Here is a 22,081-nt window from a genome sequence, read left to right on the forward strand (position 1 = left end):
TTACCTCGATCAGTTTCTCCATCCATAAAATGTGGATAACACTGACCTCCTGTGTAAAGAGCTTTAGAGAGCTAATGATGGAAAGCACTACATAAGAGCTAGGTATTATTTTTATTAATAAGGCAGAATTATTTCCTGTCAGGTACCGAAGGAAGAAGTAATCTTGATACAAATTACTCTGGAGAATGAACAACAGTGTTGGTCCTGTGGAAGATGCAGTAAGGCTAGTGTCTTCTGAGAGCAGAGATTTCAGAAACTCCTCTAGTTATTATTATTTATAAAATGGAAACACAAAGAGTTAGATTCCATAGAGGTTTGAATGCCTGGATCATGAAAACACAGTATTGTGTACAGATCCCAGGTAGAAAAAAATTTCCCTAATTGTTGGCTTGGGTAGTCATGCTGCACAAGGAAACTGTTACCATCAGCTATAGGAGACTTGGATGGGCTTGCATTTATGCTGCTGTTTAATGTTGAGACATGTAATGCAATGATGGAATGTCTTGGGCCCAGGTCTAGGTCATGCTGTAAGACAGTGGTTTTCAACCATTTTTCATTTGTGGGCCTCTAAAAATTTTTGAAAGAAAGTGCAGATCCCTTTGGAAATCTTAGACCCCCACATGTTGAAAATCACTGCTGTAAGAAAATCCTGGCTTCAGAGAGTTGATATATTTCTGTTTTGATACCAGTAAAAGGTTTTTTGTCTAGACTCTTGTAGGACAAACGGGTGAAAAACCTGCACAAAGCTAGTAGAATCTATTATTTGGAGAAGTATCTTGTTTTGGACTTGCTGGTCAACTAACCAAGCTATCAGGTTTAGTTAATCTAGATTGAGATGTGGCAGACAGAAGAGAAGATTCTGCCTGTAAGGATGACTGAGCAGAGTAATAACTATGCATAAGACCAGAAGACCTAGGAGCAGCAGATAAAGATGGATGAGACTGTGACCTGATACGCCTAGGGTAGCCCACACTGAAAATACCAAGGTCAGGGCAGGCCGCAAAAAGGAGAGCAAATTGTACTTGTGAGTCTTAGCAGCATTGGTGAGTTTGCTGGCTTGTAAAGTCCCTGAGGAACACATCCAAAGCTTGGATGGGTCTATCAGTCCTTTGTTCAAAACTTCAGTTTGTAGAGAAGATACTCCAGAGGTGAGAAGCAGGATTGAAGGCAAAATGGAAAAGATGCAGCTGTTTTTTTATATCCTTTGTCATGTGGCTTGTACATCCTCTGTCCCAAATACAAGTTCACAGCACATGGGCATGGAAAAGCTCTTGGAGTCCCCTGTCCACAAGCGTGTCCCTACATGTCCTGCTGTCTCATAGGCGGAGCCCCGAGCTTCTCTCAATGGGTTCATTGTACAGCTGATTGCCCTTGATGGGCCATCAAACAGGATAGATAGCGTTGATGCCAATCTGTCTGGGAGTGTCACCCAGAAACACAGCATGGGTTTGAGATGCAAATATACCACACATATTTGTAATTCACAATATAAAGATGATAATACATATAAACCAGATTATCATACTTGGCATATGTTGTAAGATTCATTGCAATTTTGTAATATTGGTACCAATAATAATATAAATGGTGACCCATATTCCATACAGCATCACACCTCCCCACGCAAGACATCAATGTCTTGATCCTGACAAACCTTTTCTAGTTCAAGAAGACTGGTCTTCATTTTGTCTATCTCAACTGTTAGGGGGATCGTATAGTCACATAAAACCAGGTGTTTGAGAAGTAGGATATCTTGCTATTACAGGTCTGTTGCTGATAAAAGCAGACTAGAGTTCCCTGATCCCAACTTCCCTCTGGTGGTCTTGGGCAAGGTCTTAAGCTATGGAATAAGTAGAGTCCCTTCTCTGGTACCTTTGTTGCAGTTAAGAACAAAAATAACTTCTGTCCTTGTATCAGGACTCATTGCTTTCCACTCCAGCAAAGTCTGAGAAGGGCAAACACTGGTCTGTTTGTGTCCTCAATCCCATCCTACCAACCTTCTTCCCAACCAGGATTCCACCCAAGAACTTGGAGGCACAGAGGGGATTTACTTTCAATAGTTATGTACTGTTCAAAGGAAAAGCCAGAGTTGGCTTTCATTTAGTCTCATGGATCAGTCCTTCACTAACACAATAGGTATCTCTTTAGTATTAACTTGAATTCATCAAGGGATCAAGGCTTTTTAGCTTATTACACCAGCACACTGTGGTGCTAGAGATTGCCAGTGTGGCTCTAAGGGCTGCTAATGCTTCAAAGTCCCTTTTATGGATGTTACTGTCTGCAAGATCTTTTGTGATGAAATCCCCCTCAGCAAAAATTACTGCCTTTTGCTATGGATGCCACTGTTACATCAACTCTTGATAGGGTGAAGAGAGTGTGAATTTGGATTCAAGGGCCCAGTATAATCCTTGATCATTGTGAATGGTCTTTTTTTTGTTGAGTCCCAAAAGACGGAGAGGATGGAATCATTTTTGCAGAGGTATCTCCAGAAGAATCCTGACTGGTTTGGGCAGGGGGATGCAGAGATCCCAACAAATTGCCCTACCTTTGAGCTCTTTCCCTTTGCACAATGAGGCTCTTCAAATAAGTTCCACATCCATGACTCCCAAGGCTGTCACTTCACAGATTGAGCACCTCCTAACTATGGGCTTGCACCCTTTGGTAGGCTATATCGTGATGGGGAAGGAAAGATGGAACAAAGGATCTGAAGGAGTTTGGTGGGTGGTACTATTTGGGGAACAAAATGTTAGGGAAATATTGGTTTCCAACCCCCACCCCCAAGGGAAAAAAAGAGAGATGGGGGGGAAGGGATTTTGCCAACTGTTGCCAACAAATCATTTTAAAGGTTAGCAATCTATAAGATTCAAGTGCTGCTGTTTGTCCACCATATGCAAAGAATCTGGCAGAAGGGGAACACTCAACCCTGGAGCATCATGGAGAAGTCTGAATTGTTTCTCGCATTTTCAGAAAGGGAAGCCTATCCCAAACATCTCCGACAAAGGGGAAATGGTCAATATCCAGAGAGACAGAATATTTAAAATAAGTAGCTTCCCATAAAGTGTCCATTACAATTAAAATCGGGGAGGTGAAGGGAAATGGGGTAGGATAAGTGAGAGCCTTGATCAGGAGTTGTTTGCATCAAAATGTAGGAATTCTTCAATCCTTTCATGCAAATTTTCTGGGAAGATGCAGAGCAACAGATGGCAAAATTTAACTTTATCGTTTAGTTGCATTAGATACTCAAACATTATAATTTAAAAATGCAAATCTTCCTGAAAAATATTTGTAGTGAATATGCTCAGAAAACAAATATTCTGCAAAGCTTTAAATTTTTCAATAAATTTGTATAATGGAAAAATTAATTTTAAAAGTTCTCATTTATTATGTTCATTTTACTTTACGTTTTAAAAAAAGACTAACTAACTTACACCTCTACCCCGATATAACGCGGTCCTCAGGAGCCAAAAAAATCTCACCGTTTTATAGGTGAGACCGCGTTATATCGGAGTAGGGAGAGGAACTGCTCCCTGCCCCAGCTCACCTCCGCTCTGCCTCCGCTGCCGCTCAACTTCTCCCTCCCTCCCTTCCAGGCTTGCCACGCCAATCAGCTGTTTGGCCCGGGAAGCCGGGGGGGAGGGGCGGGGGGGTGGAGAAGCGGAGCTGCGGCGCGCTCGTGGGAGGAGGCAGAACGGAGGTGAGCTGGGGCAGGGGGGTCCCGGGGAGGGCCGCAGCAAGTAACGGGCGGGCGCAGAGGAACCGCTTGCGGTAACACGAATTCGGATATAATGCCGTAAAACAGCCCCATCCCCCGGAGCGCTGCTTTACCACGTTATATCCGAATTCGCGTTATATTGGACAGCATTATATCGGGGTAGAGGTGTATTTACTATTTTAAAATAGCAGAATTTTATAGTGCAACATTAGAATTAAAGTCTCACATGGCAGAAATCAAAAGTGCACTTACTGGTGGTCTTTTTCTTACAAAAATTTCAACAAAACGTAGACCCTTTGCATATAGTTCTTTGCCACTGTGCAATGTGGAAGACCTGAATTAGGGAGCAAACTTAAAACTGCAAGCACTCAAGCTCCAGAATCACTGTGGAAGTGCTCCTTTTAGCCAACCTGCAATCAGAACTGGTGCTAACTTTGGAGAAAGACATGGGGCCAGATCTTCAGCTGGTACAAAATGGCACAACTCCAATGGAGCCAATTTACTTAAGATCTGGCCCAAAATGTCTGCCCTCAGGGATAGCCCTACAATAAAATGTACTGATATCCAACAACAAGAAGAATTTGGAAAATAAAGAAGTCAATGGAGTAGGTGTTTACAATCCAGTTAATGGATAAAGGGTAAGATATATTCCCAGTGAAACTCAACTGACTTCAGTGAAGTTACACTATGTATCTATTTTAGTTATATATTGAGCAGAAATCATAATATCCAGGTGCTGAAACAGAATAAAGCAAGAGATGCTCAAAATCAAAGTAGATGCTACTCCTACCTACCTAGAGTTTGGTGGTTTGTTCTTGAATTTTATTCTATTAATTTAGCTTCTGTTATTGTGGACAGACAATTGTGAAAAGTGAGATTTGCAGATTTTAAGGTTGGTACTCCAGATCACTGTTTGATCTCTTCTGGCAATATGTTCCACAGACAGAGATCCAGAACTGACTACCACCTAACTCAGTTCCCTGATGAGCACAGTGAACTTGGGACAGTTGTGGCTGGAGAAGATCCAAAGGTAGCTAAGTTGCATCCTGTTAAAGGCTTTAGCGATTACCAGTACTCTGAACTGGAGCTAGAAACAAATGGGTACTATTGTGATAATTGGGCCTACAAATTTACCCTAATTGTAAGTTTAACTGTAAAATGTAAGTGAAAGTTCATAAACTGTCACAATGACCTGTTATATAAAATTTATAAGGAGAGAGAAAGAATGAATTAACTTAAACAGAAAGGGTTTTACTGACACCACTCAAGGACAGTATTAAGTTTATGAATGGTAAAGAAGAGGATTAGATAACTTGAAATGAATGACAGAAAATTAGTGTGTCAGAAATTAGGTTTATTGACAGACTATTTAATGAGAGGATGGACTATTTCATCCCAACACTCCCTTTAATAAACCCAAAAGAAGATGACTTTTGGAAAAAGTTAGCAGAAGAAACAGCTGCCTGCCAACAACTGCAGCAGTGAGCTGCCACACCCATCATCTCCTAGGACCCCAGACCACCTTCATCCTAATCCTGAGACCTCTAAGCAGACTGAGCCACAGGGAGGGAGCCAAATGACACCACCACCTCCCTTGGCTTTGGCTAAATCCTAACCGTCACCTGGACAGGAGACTTTGTCACACACATACCCTCCCGTTTGTGTGTTGTTTTCTTTCCTAATCTTATTTCTTCTCTTTCCTATCCCTCACCTTTTGCCTTCTGTCTAATAAGGGTCTGGCTTAGTCAGGCAGGACTGCATATTTTGCATCACTCCTGTAAGTCTGTGACCAGAGAGAGGCAGCTAAAAACAATGCCCTAAACTGTCCTATGCTGGTACGAGGTTTGCCAAGTCTTGGAGTCAATGATAAGACCATGTGCGGTGCCAGTGTTGGTACAGCATTGAGGTTGCAAGTGAGAGTCAACACCAGAAACAGAAGCTGCATTTTTCTATCTTTGCTGTTCTTTTCTCTCCCTTCTTGTGTTTGTCTTCTAGGAATCAGGATTGAACTTTAACAGCAGCAACAAAAACAGCTCATCTCAACTACTTTTCTCAATTTTCCCCAAAAAGGACAGTTATCTCCATGTAAGAGGCTGTAAAAAAAGGGTTTTTTCCCTTTAAAAAAACCTCTCTACAGCTAAAGGGAACAAAAGTTGTTGTTAAAATGAAAGCATTATTTAATACATTTCAAATGCTTTAACTGTTTTTCCTTCTTTTACGTATTTTTAAATAAACAGTTAAAAGGATTTTAAATAGTGTGTTTGCCACGGTACTAAGCAGGCTGAGGTCTCTGTATACTAAACCCTGAGCCTTGTTTAAAACGGTTTTATGTTGGACAGTTCCAAGGTCATGTTAACACCTTTGACTATTTGGGCCCTTCATTCCATATAAATGAATACAACAGGACCCACTGGAGGGTATGGAATACTGCTGTGATGTCCTCTCTAGGGCTAGTCATTCTCAGGCTCCTGAGGGTTGAGTTTAAGGTTGACCTTATTGATAGAATAAGCTTGAGAGTTACTGCACTCCAGCCCTGAAATGACAAATGTGTGAATCATGGATGCAAGGGAGAAATGGAATGTATTCTCTGATAGCGGTATTATGAAAATATGAATAGTCAATCATGAATGCCTCCTATACTTAAGAGCTGAAGGCCATGTCATCATAATGTTACATGAAAGGTGCATTTTCCCTAGATTTGTAACATGATCTAGAATTTGATTTCAATGTTCTTAAAGTTTGGGCAATGTACCAGTTCCTTGGAAGGATACTTCCACCTCCACTAGCTGTTAAAGGGATCATGTCAGATCCATTTGGCCTTAATACTTAAGAAAGTAAGTTATTCAAAACCATATGTTTTTAACCTAGTACCTGGGAATAAGACCTCCTGACTTTTTTCCTTTATCTTACCTTGCTCTTGCTCTTCCTTGAGCATCCAAGTCAACAGTTGGCACCCCCACACGAACAAAGCGTGTAAAGAGAGACTGTTCCATGTTGGAGTATTTTTGAAAAGCCATGTTCTTAATGACAGGTGGCAACTGATGATGGTCACCAATCATAATCCATCGTTTTAGTCGGCTGAATCCATCTTGGGGATTCTATTATACAATTAAAAAATTGCAGAATTAACCTGGGTTATCATATGCTCAGGCATTACCTTATTAAAATAATTCTAGTAAAGTAAGGGTCAAATTGGCTTTGTTATAAGCACTAATTTTCAATATTTAATATCATTTGTTTTTAAACTGCACTGAACTGCAAATGAAATGTTAGTCTAAAGCAGCGGTGGGCAACTTGAGGCCCACGGGCCGCATGCGGCCCATCAGGGTAATCCACTGGCAGGCTGCAAGACAGTTTGTTTACATTGACCATCCATAGGAACAGCCGCCTGCAACTCCCAGTGGCCACGGTTCACCATTCCTGGCCAATGGGAGCTGGGAGCTGCGGGCAGCTGTGCCTGCGGACAGTCAATGTAAACAAACTGTCTCGCGGCCTACCAGCAGATTACCCTGACGGGCAGCGTGCGGCACACAGGTCTAAAGGCATCTATTACTGCCCTTCCAATGTCTCCCATGACCTGAAAAAAGGAGAGTTTAATATTTTATGTTAAATTGCTCATGTTTTATGAACATAACCAGATTAATTTATCCATTAACACAATAAGAGTTATAGCAAGAATGAATCTGACCCACTGCAATGACGATACAACAGAAGTAGTAATGCTCTATTACAGAGGGCAAAAGGAAGAATCATATGTACCTTCAGAAATTATGGATATGAGTTAAAGGAAACTGCAGAAGCAATGCAACTGTGGTTTCTGCAAGCCTTATTGTGCTCCTAGTTTTTACCTTTGACAATACCTCCACTTAAAGGGAGGCTGCACGGGGCAGCCAATCAGGGCCCAATGAGAGCTGCAGGGCAGAGCAGGGTAAGTTGGTGTTGGGAGCTCATGGACTGAGCACTGTCTCTCTAGAAGGCTGAGACACCTGCACCTTGGACAGGAAGGGGCACTGCTGTAAGGGGCAGTCAGGGCCAGCAACACCAGCTGCTGGGGGCCGCTGCTCCAGCTGCCCTGAGGGCCACTGCCGGGGGCTGCTTCAGCCACCCCTGGGACTGCTGCTTGGGTAGTTCACAGGGCTAGCTGCACCAGCTATTGCTTGGGCGGTCCCCGGGGCCAGCTGTCCAGGGCCTCTCGAGCAGCAGCCAGTGCGGCTGATGTGGGGCTGCCCGAGCGGCTGGCTGCAGAGCCGCTCCAGCAGTGGCCGATATGGCTGTCCCCACGGCCACCTGAGCAGCTGGCCCTTGAGCCAGCTGCTTGGGTAGCCCTGGGGTGAGCCACACCGGCTGCTGTAGAAGTCACAGAGGTTGCGGAAAGTCACGGAATCTGTGACTTCCACAACCTCCATGACAGACACGGAGCCCTACTCATAATGAAGAGAATTTATGAACTGATGGGCTGATCCTGAAAGTGCCAACTCTTCCAAACTCCTACTACTTCAATGGAAACTGCAGGTACTCTGGAACTTTCAGTACTGGGCCCTGTTTTGAGGATGAAACAGATACACTTAAATGATTTTGGCGTCATGGGTGTAACAAGCAAATACTATTCTCAAGAATGCATATCACACTTTCAGTTATTAGCAAAAACATACTGTTCAAGATTTGAGAGAGGAGTAATTTATTTTACAATGAAATTCTCACCTGCAAGAGGAGAGGTATAAAGGTTTCTATCTCCAGAATCTGAGCAGACTCTTCCATTAAGATGTTATCATACTGAAAGAGAGGGGAGAGAAGGGGGGATTAAAGATTCTGGTCAATAAAAACATAAAACAAGAACAGAAACTGGAGTACATTTTTGATGGGAGAAGTTATTTCAGAACCACATATACAGACAGTTGAAATTAACTTTTCATAGACTTGTACCAAAGGAGCAGCAACATTTCTGTCTGAGAAGCATCCATGAGCATGAAGGCACATCTCCATTAAAACCTAAATAAATAAGTCCACATGTATTCTTCTGTGTCTAAAATCTCATCATCAGCATCAGCCTATAATGCTACTCAGTACTCAATCAACAAGGCTCTAGCATAAAATGAATGCTATGCCTACCTTTTCTTCCTTTTCAGAGGAAAGTATGGCTTGTATCAATGACAGAATAAGTTGAATACCAATCTTGTTATATTAAGTTTTTGATTTACTTTGCATTGGGTCCCTATCTTATTTTCTCTTTTTCTTTCTTGTTCGAGGAATAAGCCCTAAGCTCCTTCTTCCATTCATACTTCTGAAGATCCACTGGCTGGAAAGGGGGGGGAAGACTTGCTGATGAAAACAGATTCACCAGGGAGACAGACAACTCCATTTCTTCTGTTTATCCTGCTCCATTCCATTACCCACATAATAGCCATATCTAGTTTGGAGGTGGGGAGGACAGTCCTGCCCAGTTTCACCTCCAAACAGATCTGCCTGCCTTGGAAGAAGGACCAAACTCCAAAATCAAGCTAACATTTTTTTAAGTAAACCAATTTTGGTCTATAATTTATTCTCTCTTTAACTGAAATAGCTATACCAGTATAAAAAACTGTGTGCTGACCAAACCTAAGTGAAAATGCAGCACTGATATTTACACTCTTCAATGGAATAAGCAAGTGCTGCTACATGAGCCTCTTCTTCAAACTGTTCATTATTTAGCTAAGCAACATGTTAATAGGGTCTTATTTATTTCAGCTCTCCACCTGCTTTTATCTTGGCATGCAATCACGTCACTAATTTATCACATTAGTCTACTACTGCAGAAATTTACAATGTCTTCAAACAGAATGATATACATTTATGGAATGCATAAATAGTAAGAAAACAAGTCATGACCACATACAAACAAGCACACAGTTTCATATATGCAAGCAATATTCAAATTAACATCTTTATGCCTTTCAATACTCAAAATACCTTAAAGGATCTCAACTTGTACTTATATTGATTATTTTTCATTAAAAGGAAAACTAGGTAATTTAACAGATTAAAAATTGCAGTGAGTCAACATAAAGTCTATGTTTACAATATAGGATTTTAATGCAGGAAAATATTTTAGATTAGCATATTGCCATTATTGGAATCATTACCTTGAAGCCTAATTCAACCAGGTCATGTCGTTTCAAGGCTGCATGAGTACAAGTCATTGCAATGATCTTTGCTTCTTTCACCAAGAGGTATTTGGATCTATCCAGGCCACTGCGGAGGAGTTCAAATGCCCTGAATTCCTACAGGAAGAGAAAAAAATCACTCAAGAATGAGAATACAAAATGATATTGCTTACAACAGAACTATGCACTCAAAAGCTATCTGACTTTACTCCTTCCATTCTTAACCAAAAAAGATCTAGGTAAAAAGTACTAGTCTACAACAATTTCATGTCTTAATTTCTTAGCTCTAACAAAACATAGCTGAGAAATATAAACAAAATTTCAAAAGGACCTGTAAAAATACACCCACAAAAAACTGGAATACCTATTTGTGTCTGCAAATTGAAACTTACACACATACAAAATTGCCTGATACTCTGAGGACACATTCATTTTTAGAAACAACTTGCTTTCAACTGTTCCCTCTTTTTTTTATCATTGTTTTTTATTGCTTCACGGGATCAAATTTAGAGATTAGAAAATTAGGCTCAGATAGTTTTAAAGTCACCAAATACACTGACTAGATCAGTGACTCTCAAACATTCTTAGACTACTGTACCCCTTTCAGAAGTCTGATTTGGCTTGCGTATCCCCAAGTTTCACCTCATTTAAAAACTACTTGCTTACAAAATCAGACATAAATATACAAGTGTCACAGCATGCTATTAAAAAATTGCTTACTTTCTCATTTTTACCATATAATTATAAAATAAATCAATTTGAATATAAATATTGTACTTACATTTCAGTGTATAGTATATACAGTATAAAAAAGTCATTGTATAAAATTTTAGTTTGTACTGACTTTGCTAGTGCCTTTTATGAAGCCTGTTGTAAAACTAGACAAATATTTAGAGGAGTTGATGTACTCCCTGGAAGACCTCTGCGTACATCTGGGGGTACGCATACCCCTGGTTGAGAACCACTGGTCTAGATTTCCTTTTATACTATCTGGTTTTTAAAATGCCCACTCAAATAAATAATTCCAAAAATTCCAGTAAACTGAAATTTTACAAATCTTACCTCAAGTTGGGTGAATATTTTCTTAATATGTCTGAAACACCCTTCAGCAATTTCCATGTCCTCTTCATAAGATTTGCCTTTAAAAATTGGTTGAGGGGCATTTGCAAAATACTGGTGAAAAGGGAAGAAACTAGAGACATCTGCAACATCAGGAAGCTTGCCACCTTTAACTTTCACTTTGCTAATATACTCCTCCCAACGAGACATTACCTGCGAAAAAACAAAAGGTGTCATGATGGTGTATATATTTTTCTATTCAACAGGCTTTTTTTAAACCTTAGGCTACCTATTTTTATTTAGTACATATTTGCATAAAAATCACAGGTTTATATTTGGTTTTCAACATAATTTCATAAAAATAATTTACAAATATATTCAAAGGAGAGAAATTGCATTTCTTTCGTAAGACTAAACTATCTCTGAAACAGATAAATTACTATTTTGATGTTGTACTCTAGCATAAAAATCAAATGTAAAGTGAATTTCCAGTTGTGTGTACCCTTTGTTTTCCTTCATTTAGTTATCTAACAAAAGTAAAAGCGAGTTACTGCCTTGAGATCTATCATCAAGAGCATGAAGAAATTTGCTGAGATTGTCATATCTGAAGAGGAAAATCCAGATCAGAAACGTTGCTAATAGTTGTACAAAAAAGCAAGAATGCTGGCCTTTCAATGAGAGTCATTAGGCACAGAGTTAAAAACAATAGCAACACAAACAAGTAACATTATAATTATAGCTTCAGTTGCTGTCTACATTTTGAGCCACCAAACAAAACCATTTCTTTAGACTCAATTCTGAGAAATTCACTCCAATATCCACATTGTGCTTTATAACATAGGGAGGTCCAAATCTGCTCTTTGGAAAAATATTTAATCTCTTACTTGGTATAAGAAGAAGTGGCCAGCTGTTTCACAAGTATAAGAAACATCTCCTGGGACTCCCAGGCTCTCTTGTAATCGTCCAACCTCCCGTAGAAGCTCTAGTCTTCGACCCAGGACATAATTAACTCTTCCATACCTACAGAATGGATGCAATGTGATGCAAAGAATTATGTATTCTGAGTTTCTTTCTCAGCTGAAATGAATTTTGCTGAATGCCAACACTTGGGTGTCGCAAAAATAACTACACAGAACAAGCACTGGCCTTTTCTAGTTACCAATAAAAACAGAACAAAAAACTGCTACCTGCCAACTGTTACTATATATCTAGATAGTACTTCTATGCCCCCTCTCACCACAGAATCAAAGTGCCTCAAACATATTCCTGTGAGGAAGGGAAGAATTATCCAAATTTTACATGTGGGGAACGGAGGAAGAGAGATTCAGCAACCTGCCCAGAGTCATACAGGAAGTCTGTGGCAGAACTAGAAATTTCACCAGTAATTCCCGAGTCTTACTCACACAAACCATGCTTCCTTATGTGAACACCAAAGCTCTCTGTGGTTATCCTTTCATAATGCAGCCCCAGCATTCTTAGAAGCACTTCTGTGTCCATCCTCTCATGGCCGCACTCTAGACAGGTGATTGGACCCACTTGCAGGGGGTAAGAGGGATACCTTCTGTCTGTGCTCAGAGTGTTCATTTTACCCAATTCAAACCCAGAATTGTTTCCTTTGCACAGTCAGTTTTCCCAGTTTGTTTAAGTCTTTCACACAACAATGGGAGAGAAAAAAATTAAACAAAAATAAGAAAATGTGACTAAAACCATAACAAATGGCATAGGAAATCAGGGGTGGCAATAGTATGTGATACTATTTTAACTTTTTCCCCTCCCACCCAATTATATTGACAACATCCCCTAAAGGTCAAAACAAAAATGTGTTACTGAGCTTAATGAGTTTTCCATACGTGTGCTTTTAAAATATTATTTCTGAATGTGAGAAAAGGATAATTTTGAAAGACAGTAAAAGCTCCTAACAAAACATTTATAAATGCAAGTTTTTTCTCGTAATGACTAAAAATGGAACCTCCTAGAACTCATGATTATTTCTATTTTCTTATTTATCAAAAAACAGGGTCGCTGAAGCTGGAAATTTGAATACTATAAGTTACAGAACTGAAAAGAGCATTCTTTTACAACTGAAGAAACAAAATTACTTTTTCAGTAGCCATAATCAAATATGCTTTCTGGAGTGTTAAAAACAAAATCCAGCCTCCAGAGTTACAAGTGGCCACAACCAGATTTTTCACTAAAAAGAAAAAATGTTCTGATTCATCACAATTCATGGCATGTGCCTAGTTTTGTTTAACTAATATGTAAAATAGCATTCACACAGGGCTATAACCACCTTTCATATGTTAAAAAGACAATTGTACTGGTATGAAGAATGAACCCAGGAACGACCCAAACACCAGAAAGTAATCAGTCAGAAAAAAACAAACATAAGAACATAAGAACGGCCGTACCGGGTCAGACCAAAGGTTCATCTAGCCCAGTATCCTGTCTACCGACAGTGGCCAATGCCAGGTGCCCCAGAGGGAGTGGACCTAACAGGCAATGATCAAGTGATCTCTCTCCTGCGATCCAACTCCATCCTCTGACAAACAGAGGCTAGGGACACCATTTCTTACCCATCCTGGCTTTAGCCATTAATGGACTTAACCACCATGAATTTATCCAGTTCTCTTTTAAACGCTGTTATAGTCCTAGCCTTCACAACCTCCTCAGGTAAGGAGTTCCACAAGTTGACTGTACGCTGCGTGAAGAAGAACTTCCTTGTATTTGTTTTAAACCTGCTGCCTATTAATTTCATTTGGTGACCCCTAGTTCTTGTATTATAGGAATAAGTAAATAACTTTTCCTTATCCACTTTCTCCACATCACTCATGATTTTATATACCTCTATCATATCCCCCCTTAATCTCCTCTTTTCCAAGCTGAAGAGTCCTAGCCTCTTTAATCTCTCCTCATATGGGACCCGTTCCAAACCCCTAATCATTTTAGTTGCCCTTTTCTGAACCTTTTCTAGTGCCAGTATATCTTTTTTGAGATGAGGAGACCACATCTGTACGCAGTATTCGAGATGTGGGCGTACCATTGATTTATATAAGGGCAATAATATATTCTCAGTCTTATTCTCTATCCCCTTTTTACCAACCACCCCAAATCCTTCTCTCCTGCCCCAAACAGCATTACTCAGCATATTGTTTTCTCCCCCAAAAACCTAGGCATAGAGCAGTAGCTTTGCAGCAAGACCTGAAGGTCAACAGTCTTGGATTATTTTGTAGAGGAAAATGTTAATGTATTATGTAAATTACTGGGTGTTAATATTTGTCTGAAGTGTTACTGTAGCCAAGTTGGTCTCAGGATATCAGAAACACAAGGTGGGTAAGGTAAGTCAAGATACTGTAAAAATAATCCAGTACTTGTTCACTTCAATTATTTTCCAATGCAAGCCACTGATCCTACAAACATTTACTAACTTGTGTAGCTCCAATGAAGTCAGTGGGACTACTCAGACCTAAAATTAAGCATGAGAGTATTTACAAGAACAGGGCCTACACCTGTACAAAAGTTAAGCTGAAGAACTGAAATCTTTATGAAATATGTATAATTGTTAATCATGGACACATTCTTCAAAATTTATTATTTACCATTACAGTACAAGCTCTTTAGTTTAAATGGGTCTTAAAAAAAATGCTTTAAAATGAACTATTGTAAGCAATTCTGTAAAATAATTACAAGCAGAAGGCATCTGAGTTTGAAATTTCAGCCATTCTATAATATGCAATATTCAGCATACTGCAAGTTAAAATAACATGAATAGCTGCAAAGAGATTTGAAATTGCAAAGGGTGCATTATTTTAGCCTTCAATTTGCATTTCATTAAATAAAAACTCCATAAAATGTTTACATGCTTAAAATATATTTACAAGTTCAAACATCTGGATGAAGACAGGTGAATACACAACTGCCTTGGTGTGTATAAAAATAGAAAAGTGCCGTTTTTTAACCTAATTGGCTACAAAATTGAAAAAAAAAAAAGAAGAATTAGTTAAACTATACTGAAAATAAAAGCCACACTCAGGGCTCTAAGGGTATGTCTACACTGCAATTAAAAACCCACAACTGGCCTGGGCTTGGGCTAAGGGGCTGTTTAGCTGTAATGTAGATGTTTGGGCTCTGGCTGCAGCCTGAGCTCTGGGATCATCCCACCTCACAGCCTGAGCTCTGGGACCATCCCACCTCATAGATCCTAGACCTCAGGCTCCAGCCCGAGCCCGAATGTACGGCAATTAAGCAGCTCCATAGCCTGAGCGCTGCAAGCCCCAGTTAGCTGACATGGACCGGTCAAAGATGTTTAACGGCAGTGTAGACATACCCTAAGTTACAGTTGCAGTGACACTATGTTAGGACATAATTTTATGGGAAAGGAAGCATGAGTCTAAGCAAACTGCCCCTTGTTTATTACCAATGAAAGTAGGAGTTTAAACATACACTTGCCATGTTTACACAAATTAGCTTATCATTAGCACCTTCCTCTTGCCCATCAGCTCACCTGCTGAAATCTTTCTCTGTCTCCAATTCCTCCTCTCCATGACCGAGACGCAGGAGGTGGCGCTCATCAATGTCTAATGCCATGATTTTCTCAAACAGCTGGTTCAAGGCCTAGAGATTGACAAGAACAGGGGAGAAGGTAGTTTTTAGAAGTTCAGAGGCTCTTGCAGGGAAAACTCAAGATTTACTATTGAGCATGCTAGAAAAGGATGCCTAGTTTGGTAAGAACTGGAATCAAAGCAAACATGAAGGTAACACTTAAATTAGAGCTCTTAATCTTGGGGAGGAAAAGAAGTCAGTCTACTGATACTGCTGCCTTTACATGCTATAGAAACAGTTAAAAAAAAACGCATTCACCTCTACTTCAAGCCTCTGCTTAAAAAAATTGGCTATCGGTTTACAAAACTGTTTCAAGTACTAGACTTCTTAGCATCCAATTATTATTTGCTATGAAAGCAACAAATCATGAAGAAATGACACCCAAACCAATTTTTGTCCATTTACCATTTATTGTACATGCCTTCCTAAAATTCCCCTGTAGTTTCAACTGGATAGAATACACTTCACTTTCTGCCTTAAACAGTTATAGAGTAGTGCTGTTCATAGGCTTTCACCTCAGGTATGGCTTTATTTCACTGATGACTAAAAGGAATCCCTGTATACAGAAGTTTGCAAACACTAGTCTATATGCAGGTAATGAACTCCCTAAGGCTTAGCTCTCCCATCACCCTTTGCTTCATCAAAAGCAGGACTGCTTCAGACAGAAGCCATTATACCAACACAGCCTGGATACCACTATCCCAGATTGTAGCCAATCAACAAAAGGGTGGGGAGAGCTATAGGTCAACTGCATGGCTGCTTATATTTGTTTTAATGGAAGATGCAGAAGTAGTTGCTCTCTTGTTGTGCCAATTAGAATGCCAGTAGAGGAGTGAAGTGGGATGTGGAGAAAGTTACTTAGAGAGACTGGGAGGTATGTACTAAGAATGGTTGAACTCCCCCAGATGATGATAACGTTACACAGCCTAATGACTGATTTGAGCAAAGGGGCAAGCAGAATTGGTGGTTTTATAATGCCTGAAGTGAGAGGAGGGTGCTAAGTAGGGCCTAAGGACACTTTCTGACTTTAAAAAAATAAGAAATGCAAGGGTGTATGGTGTAGTCTATGGCCAGTGATGAATAACTAACTATAACTATACACACACACACACACGATGGATGGGTTAAAGGTGCATCTCTGGAATGCTATAGTGGTAGGTTTTCCTGATCACATTTGGAAGATGAACAGATGAGGGAGACAATTAGATTTCTTGACTACATAATAATAGGAAAGGTAATTAGGTCTCTATGGCCTGTGATGAGACGGTGGATGTAGGGAGATGTTGTGTCGTGTCTGTATGTGAAAGACAAGACACAAGTGTTATAGGCCTGGATTCTATCCAAAAAGTTGCACCCGTGTAACTAAATTGATCTAGTCACACAGTGCAAACCTTAATATAGACACACTTAAATGAGTTTAGCTTTGCCCAAATTAACCTAAACTGACTTAAATAAGGATTAAACTGATTTAAGTGTGTCTATATTTGGGTTTGCACTGGTATAGCTAGATGAATTTTATATTAATTTAGTAACACTAGTGCATTTTGCCTGATATCTGAAAGCCCATAGTATCTGGCTTGTCAAAGGAAGTTGGACTGGGATGGTGGTTCAGTGGTAAGTGCAAAATTGAGATGTTATTCTGTAGTCCCGATAGGGCGACTGGGGCTATAATAGGTATTTCAGATATAGCAGAAACAGAAAAGTCCCATACATTTAATAGGAGAACAATATGTAACTTTTTGGATTTCCACCCTAATCACTTAAACGTCCTAAACAGAAAATGCATCTGATAACATACATCAGAACGTTTTAAATTTTGATTTCACTGTAATTTCCAAATCTGTTTTTATCTAGTTTAAGACTCCACACAAACCTGTTCAAGTCCACATCAATGGAAATAACTGTACTATTCAAACCACATAAAATAGAGCAGTACAAGAAAGTGTCATACAGAAGTTGTTCATTTACCTGGTTGGAATGTGTAACTATCAGGGTTCTCTGTTCTGGGAAATTATGATAGAGATTGGATATTATCTGCACAGCCACATCAGTTTTACCTGTACCAGGTGGGCCCACTACCTACAAAATGAAAAAAGAACAAGTATAGATGTGAAGTAATTTGTAACATATGACAACTATACAGTTGGCAGAATAAGAAGTTATTATGAGTTGGGTAGAACAAGATGGTTTGCCAGGAAGTATCTTTATTTTGACAAAGCATTGACGTAGGAAGCGGATGACAAAATTCTACTCTAAATTGCTCCATTCATTGTCAATTGTGTGTAATTTGTTACTTGTTTCTGTGGACTCCAGACAAATACAACAAGATACAGTGGAAAATTTAGCCCTGTGCTAATGCAGAATCCTGTGCAATTGGAATATACCTGACCGTATAGACAAACTGCTGACTCTGATTCCGTGGTGCACAATCTGAAACCAGTAGGCTGTGACCACTGCTTAATTTGTGCCAGGGCGTGCCAGGGCTGAGCCCTGGCATCTCTAGGGTTGGCAGTTCATTGCTCCAGCACCACTGTGCTTGCTGCATCAGTTATAAATGTAAAAAAATGGCTTGCACCCCGGCACCTCTTTCATTACAAATTAAGCACTGGCTGTCACTGAAACTTCCTCATACATGTAGCAAGAGGCTGGGGAACCTCAAACACTAGTGAGATATGGGGCAACACAGAAAGGCAAGAAAGAGCAGAGACTTAAATATCATGGATAAGAAAGGAGGAGTGGGACAGATTCATAGGTTGGGTGCTAGCCTGATGAGGCCCTGCGCTTTTAATTTACAATACACGTCTGTTGCATCTTACTCTGGGGTTACGTTCCGCAGTCAGCGTGTAAAGCGAAAATCGCGTATAGTCAAAATTACATTGAGTGTAATGGTGGGCGGAATCGCCGCACTACAGGTACAATATTAAAATTGTTATTTTTCTCTTTTTTTTTGTTTTTGTTTTTGGCGACCGCGTAAAGCTGAAATCGCGCATGTTAAATGCGCGTAAGATGCGACAGACCTGTAGGTCCCTGCAAAATCTAAGACTGTCCCTGGTGACATTATCAATATATCTGAGATTAATACATTTATAAGAAACTGCACAGAATGTAACATTAATAAATACATTATAACTCCGCATCTCAGTTACAATTCTTCATATTAAAAGTTTGGTTTTGAAATTCAGACATTATATTTCACTCCATGCTGCCTATTTATGATTATAAATACAGTATTTTCATTTTTATTCATGTGATTTAGTTACCATTGATGTAGCTGCATTATCCTTAATATCATTGCTATTTGAAACATATGTATTTAAAAGCAGTTAAACCATCTGTCTCTGTCTATCCAGGTTCTTATATTCACATCTGTCACAAATATATTTTAATTTACTTTACATACCCAAACTCAGTAGAGCTACCAAATGCTTTCCTTGAACCTGAGGGAGCTAATGTGAGGAATACTCTGGAAGAGTTCTGTGGAGACTGAGCACCTCACATTTGCATCCTGGAGCCATCAGATTCACCCCTATATACTGAAGCAAACTAACTTTCTCTACACCTAGCATTTTAAATATAAGCAAAAATCCAACTTGAGTAAGGTTTCTAAATATTATGGACAATCTCAAATTGTAGTATTTTGAAGAGAGTTAAGAAATACAGCACACATCAGATTACAATGTCACAAGAACCTACATATGACATTTCAACCAAAACGGGCCAAGTCCTGCTTGCCTCCTTCAGATAAGCAGTCCTATGGACATGTCATTTGGACTCCTCATATAAGGACAGCAGGATCACACCTCATTACCATAAATAAGCACAATATACTCAACAGCGGTTCATCTTATTTATCATAACTGGAATGAAAATATGGGTTCACACTGTAAAATGAATTGGAAAGAGACAGACTCAAACAGCTGCCAAAAAACAAAAACAAAAAAAGATCTTGTGGGCTCAAGCAAGTAAAAATTGCAAGAGGCTTGTTATTTAAGAAATGCTCATTTTAAGTGTCATTTTTCCCATTATGTCTAAGAGAATGCTCTCTGAAATCAGAGAAGATATTTTTAAACTGAAAATAAGTGATTAGCAAAATATAGCCAAAACTTTACATGATTTCTCTCAGTAGTTATTTTTTTCCTTATAGACTGCTGGAACTAAAACACGATCAGGTACTACAATATATCCCTAAAAGCCTTCAAATAAAAATATGCAGATGGTATTTCATAATACATTGTGCTTATATTGGAAAAGTTATTCTTACTGATTCATCAAAGATTAAATTATATTAATTAACAGCGCATAATACTAGATTTAAAAAAAACAAGATTGAAACAAAGAGCTACATCACCTAGAGTTTTTCCCCCCATGTATTTTATGTGTTGATTATATATTACAAAATGGCAATAAAGATTTTAATTTACTAGTCATCTTTCCAGCTGACAAGTAGGGAATACTGGTATGAAAGGAGACTCCCATACACAAATGTGTGTATTCTTAGCCAAACGCTATAATTATTAAAAAGCCAGCAGTTCAAATCAATGGGCTTGTTCCAGAAAAAGTCATTATTAACTAAGCAATTTTTAATCACTTATCACTAGTGAATTTTACTGTCGCCCAAAAACTTATCTGACATGGAAAATGTCTTTTTTCATTTTAAAAGAATCCCTCAGGAACTGCAGATATAGTCTAACTATAAGCCATTTATTTATCATCATTCACAGGGTCGTCATTCATCGTACTGCAAACTAAGTTGTTAACCAATCCTACAGCCTTTACTTGGGTGAGTAGCTCCACTGATTTCAGTGGGCCTACTTATGTGAGTAAAGACTGCAAAATCAGTCCATGAAAATGAACTTAACTGTATCTGGAGATTCTTCAAGATGTATGGTCCCTATCTGTATTCCACACAAGGGCACCATGCACCCGAGTCCAGAGATTTTTAGTAGTATCCACTGGTCTGCACGTGCACAGTTGTTCTCCTCATGCTCCAAACCAAGAGTATAAAGGGAAGTGTGACTGATGCATCTCCAGTTCCTTTTCTTACAATGAATCTGATTATGATCCGCAGGTAATGGACTACAGTCAGGGACCACACATACATCGAAGAACTTCCAATTATAGGTTTTGGAAAAAATAGCAATAAGTAGATGGTTTGATTCATGTGAAACTCTGAAATTACTTTAGGGATGAATTTTGGGTGGAGGAGAAGAGAGACCTGTTCTTTATGAATGATGATTCACGGCAGATCTGCCGTGAGTGCTCCCAGCTCACTTACCCTCTTGGCTGATGTGATGGTGAAGGCCACTTTCATTGAGAGATAGGACATAGAACATGTGACTAATGGTTTGAAGAGAGCTTTGGTGAGAACTGAAAGGACAAGACAGATCCCACTGTGGTGTTGGTTTCACCTCTAGTGGGAAAGTTCTAATAAGTGCCTTCGGGAATCAAGTCATCGTAGGATGGGTAAAGACAGTATGGGCCTCGATTAGAGGATGAAAGATGGACCCACCAGGAACTGACAAAGGCCCAATGTCTTATAGGTAGGTAGATAGTCTTCTGGGATTCCTCGTATTCTAGACTATGGAACTAACCGGCATTGACTTGACCAAAAGGAGAAACATTTCCATTTGGCAGACAACATTTCCCAGTAGACTCTTGCCTGCTTTGGTTGAGACTGGATTGAACCACCACTGAACATGAGCACTCTATGTCAGATGTCCATCCAAATACCAGGCCTTAAGCTGAAAAGGTCCTGGGTTGGTGTGCTAGATTGTATCATTGTATTGTGTCAGCAGATCTGAAAATGATCAGATGTGAATGGGTTGAAATCCTCAGGCGGCCAAAGAACAGAACTGTTTCAGCCAGTTGAGTGCGATGAAGATGACCCGAGCCATATCATGATGGATCTTTTGCAGGACTTGTGGTATTAGTGGAATGGGAGGGAAGGCATAGTCCATCCAGGATAGTAGCAGGGCATCAATCACCCTTCAAGCTGTGGCCCAGAGCTGCTCTGGAGTAGTACAGAGGTAGTTTCTTGTTCTCCTGGGATGCAAAGAGATCCCAAGATGGTGTTCCCCACTGAGTGAAGATGTCATTCAGAACAGAACCATGTATCTCCCATTCATGGTGTGTGGAAAAATGTCTGTTGAGCTTGTCTTGCTAGGGAGTTCTGCACCTGTTAGGTATGCTGCCAAGAGGGTTATGGGTTTTATGATATACCAGTTCCAGTGGCTGACTCACTCTATACGCAGAGGAAGGCACATGGTGGGCATGTGTACTCATGTGTGGAATACACATAGGGACCATCACTCAAAGAAAAAACGGTTACCTACCTTTTCATAATGGTTGTTCTTCGAGATGTGTTGCTCCTGTCCATTCCATTCTAGATGTGTGTGCGCCCACATGCGGTTGTTGGAGATTTTTGCCTTATAGGTATCCATAGGGTCAGCAGTGGCGCCCCCTTGAGTGCTGCGCTCATGCATCAGTAGGGCCGGCGGCACTTGATATACTGATGCATGAGTGCGGCACTCGAGGGGGCACCACTGCTGACCCTACGGATACTGCTAATGCA

General features: G+C 39.8%; 1 protein-coding gene across 1 annotated transcript in view; it reads right to left on the bottom strand.

Annotated features, from left to right (window-relative positions):
* The window catches only part of AQR (aquarius intron-binding spliceosomal factor), a 104,735-nt gene that overhangs the window by 20,131 nt on the left and 62,523 nt on the right, over positions 1 to 22,081 (bottom strand). Inside the window, exons 23-29 of the mRNA XM_065402921.1 lie at positions 17,479 to 17,589; positions 15,413 to 15,522; positions 11,796 to 11,931; positions 10,915 to 11,124; positions 9,832 to 9,969; positions 8,414 to 8,485; positions 6,623 to 6,810 (exon numbers count right to left, since the gene is read on the bottom strand). Of these exons, the coding sequence (XP_065258993.1) occupies positions 6,623 to 6,810; positions 8,414 to 8,485; positions 9,832 to 9,969; positions 10,915 to 11,124; positions 11,796 to 11,931; positions 15,413 to 15,522; positions 17,479 to 17,589 (965 nt within the window). The remainder of the gene's footprint in view (positions 1 to 6,622; positions 6,811 to 8,413; positions 8,486 to 9,831; positions 9,970 to 10,914; positions 11,125 to 11,795; positions 11,932 to 15,412; positions 15,523 to 17,478; positions 17,590 to 22,081) is intronic.

Source organism: Emys orbicularis, chromosome 4 (genome assembly GCF_028017835.1).
Source record: "Emys orbicularis isolate rEmyOrb1 chromosome 4, rEmyOrb1.hap1, whole genome shotgun sequence".
Classification (NCBI taxonomy): Eukaryota; Metazoa; Chordata; order Testudines; family Emydidae; genus Emys; species Emys orbicularis.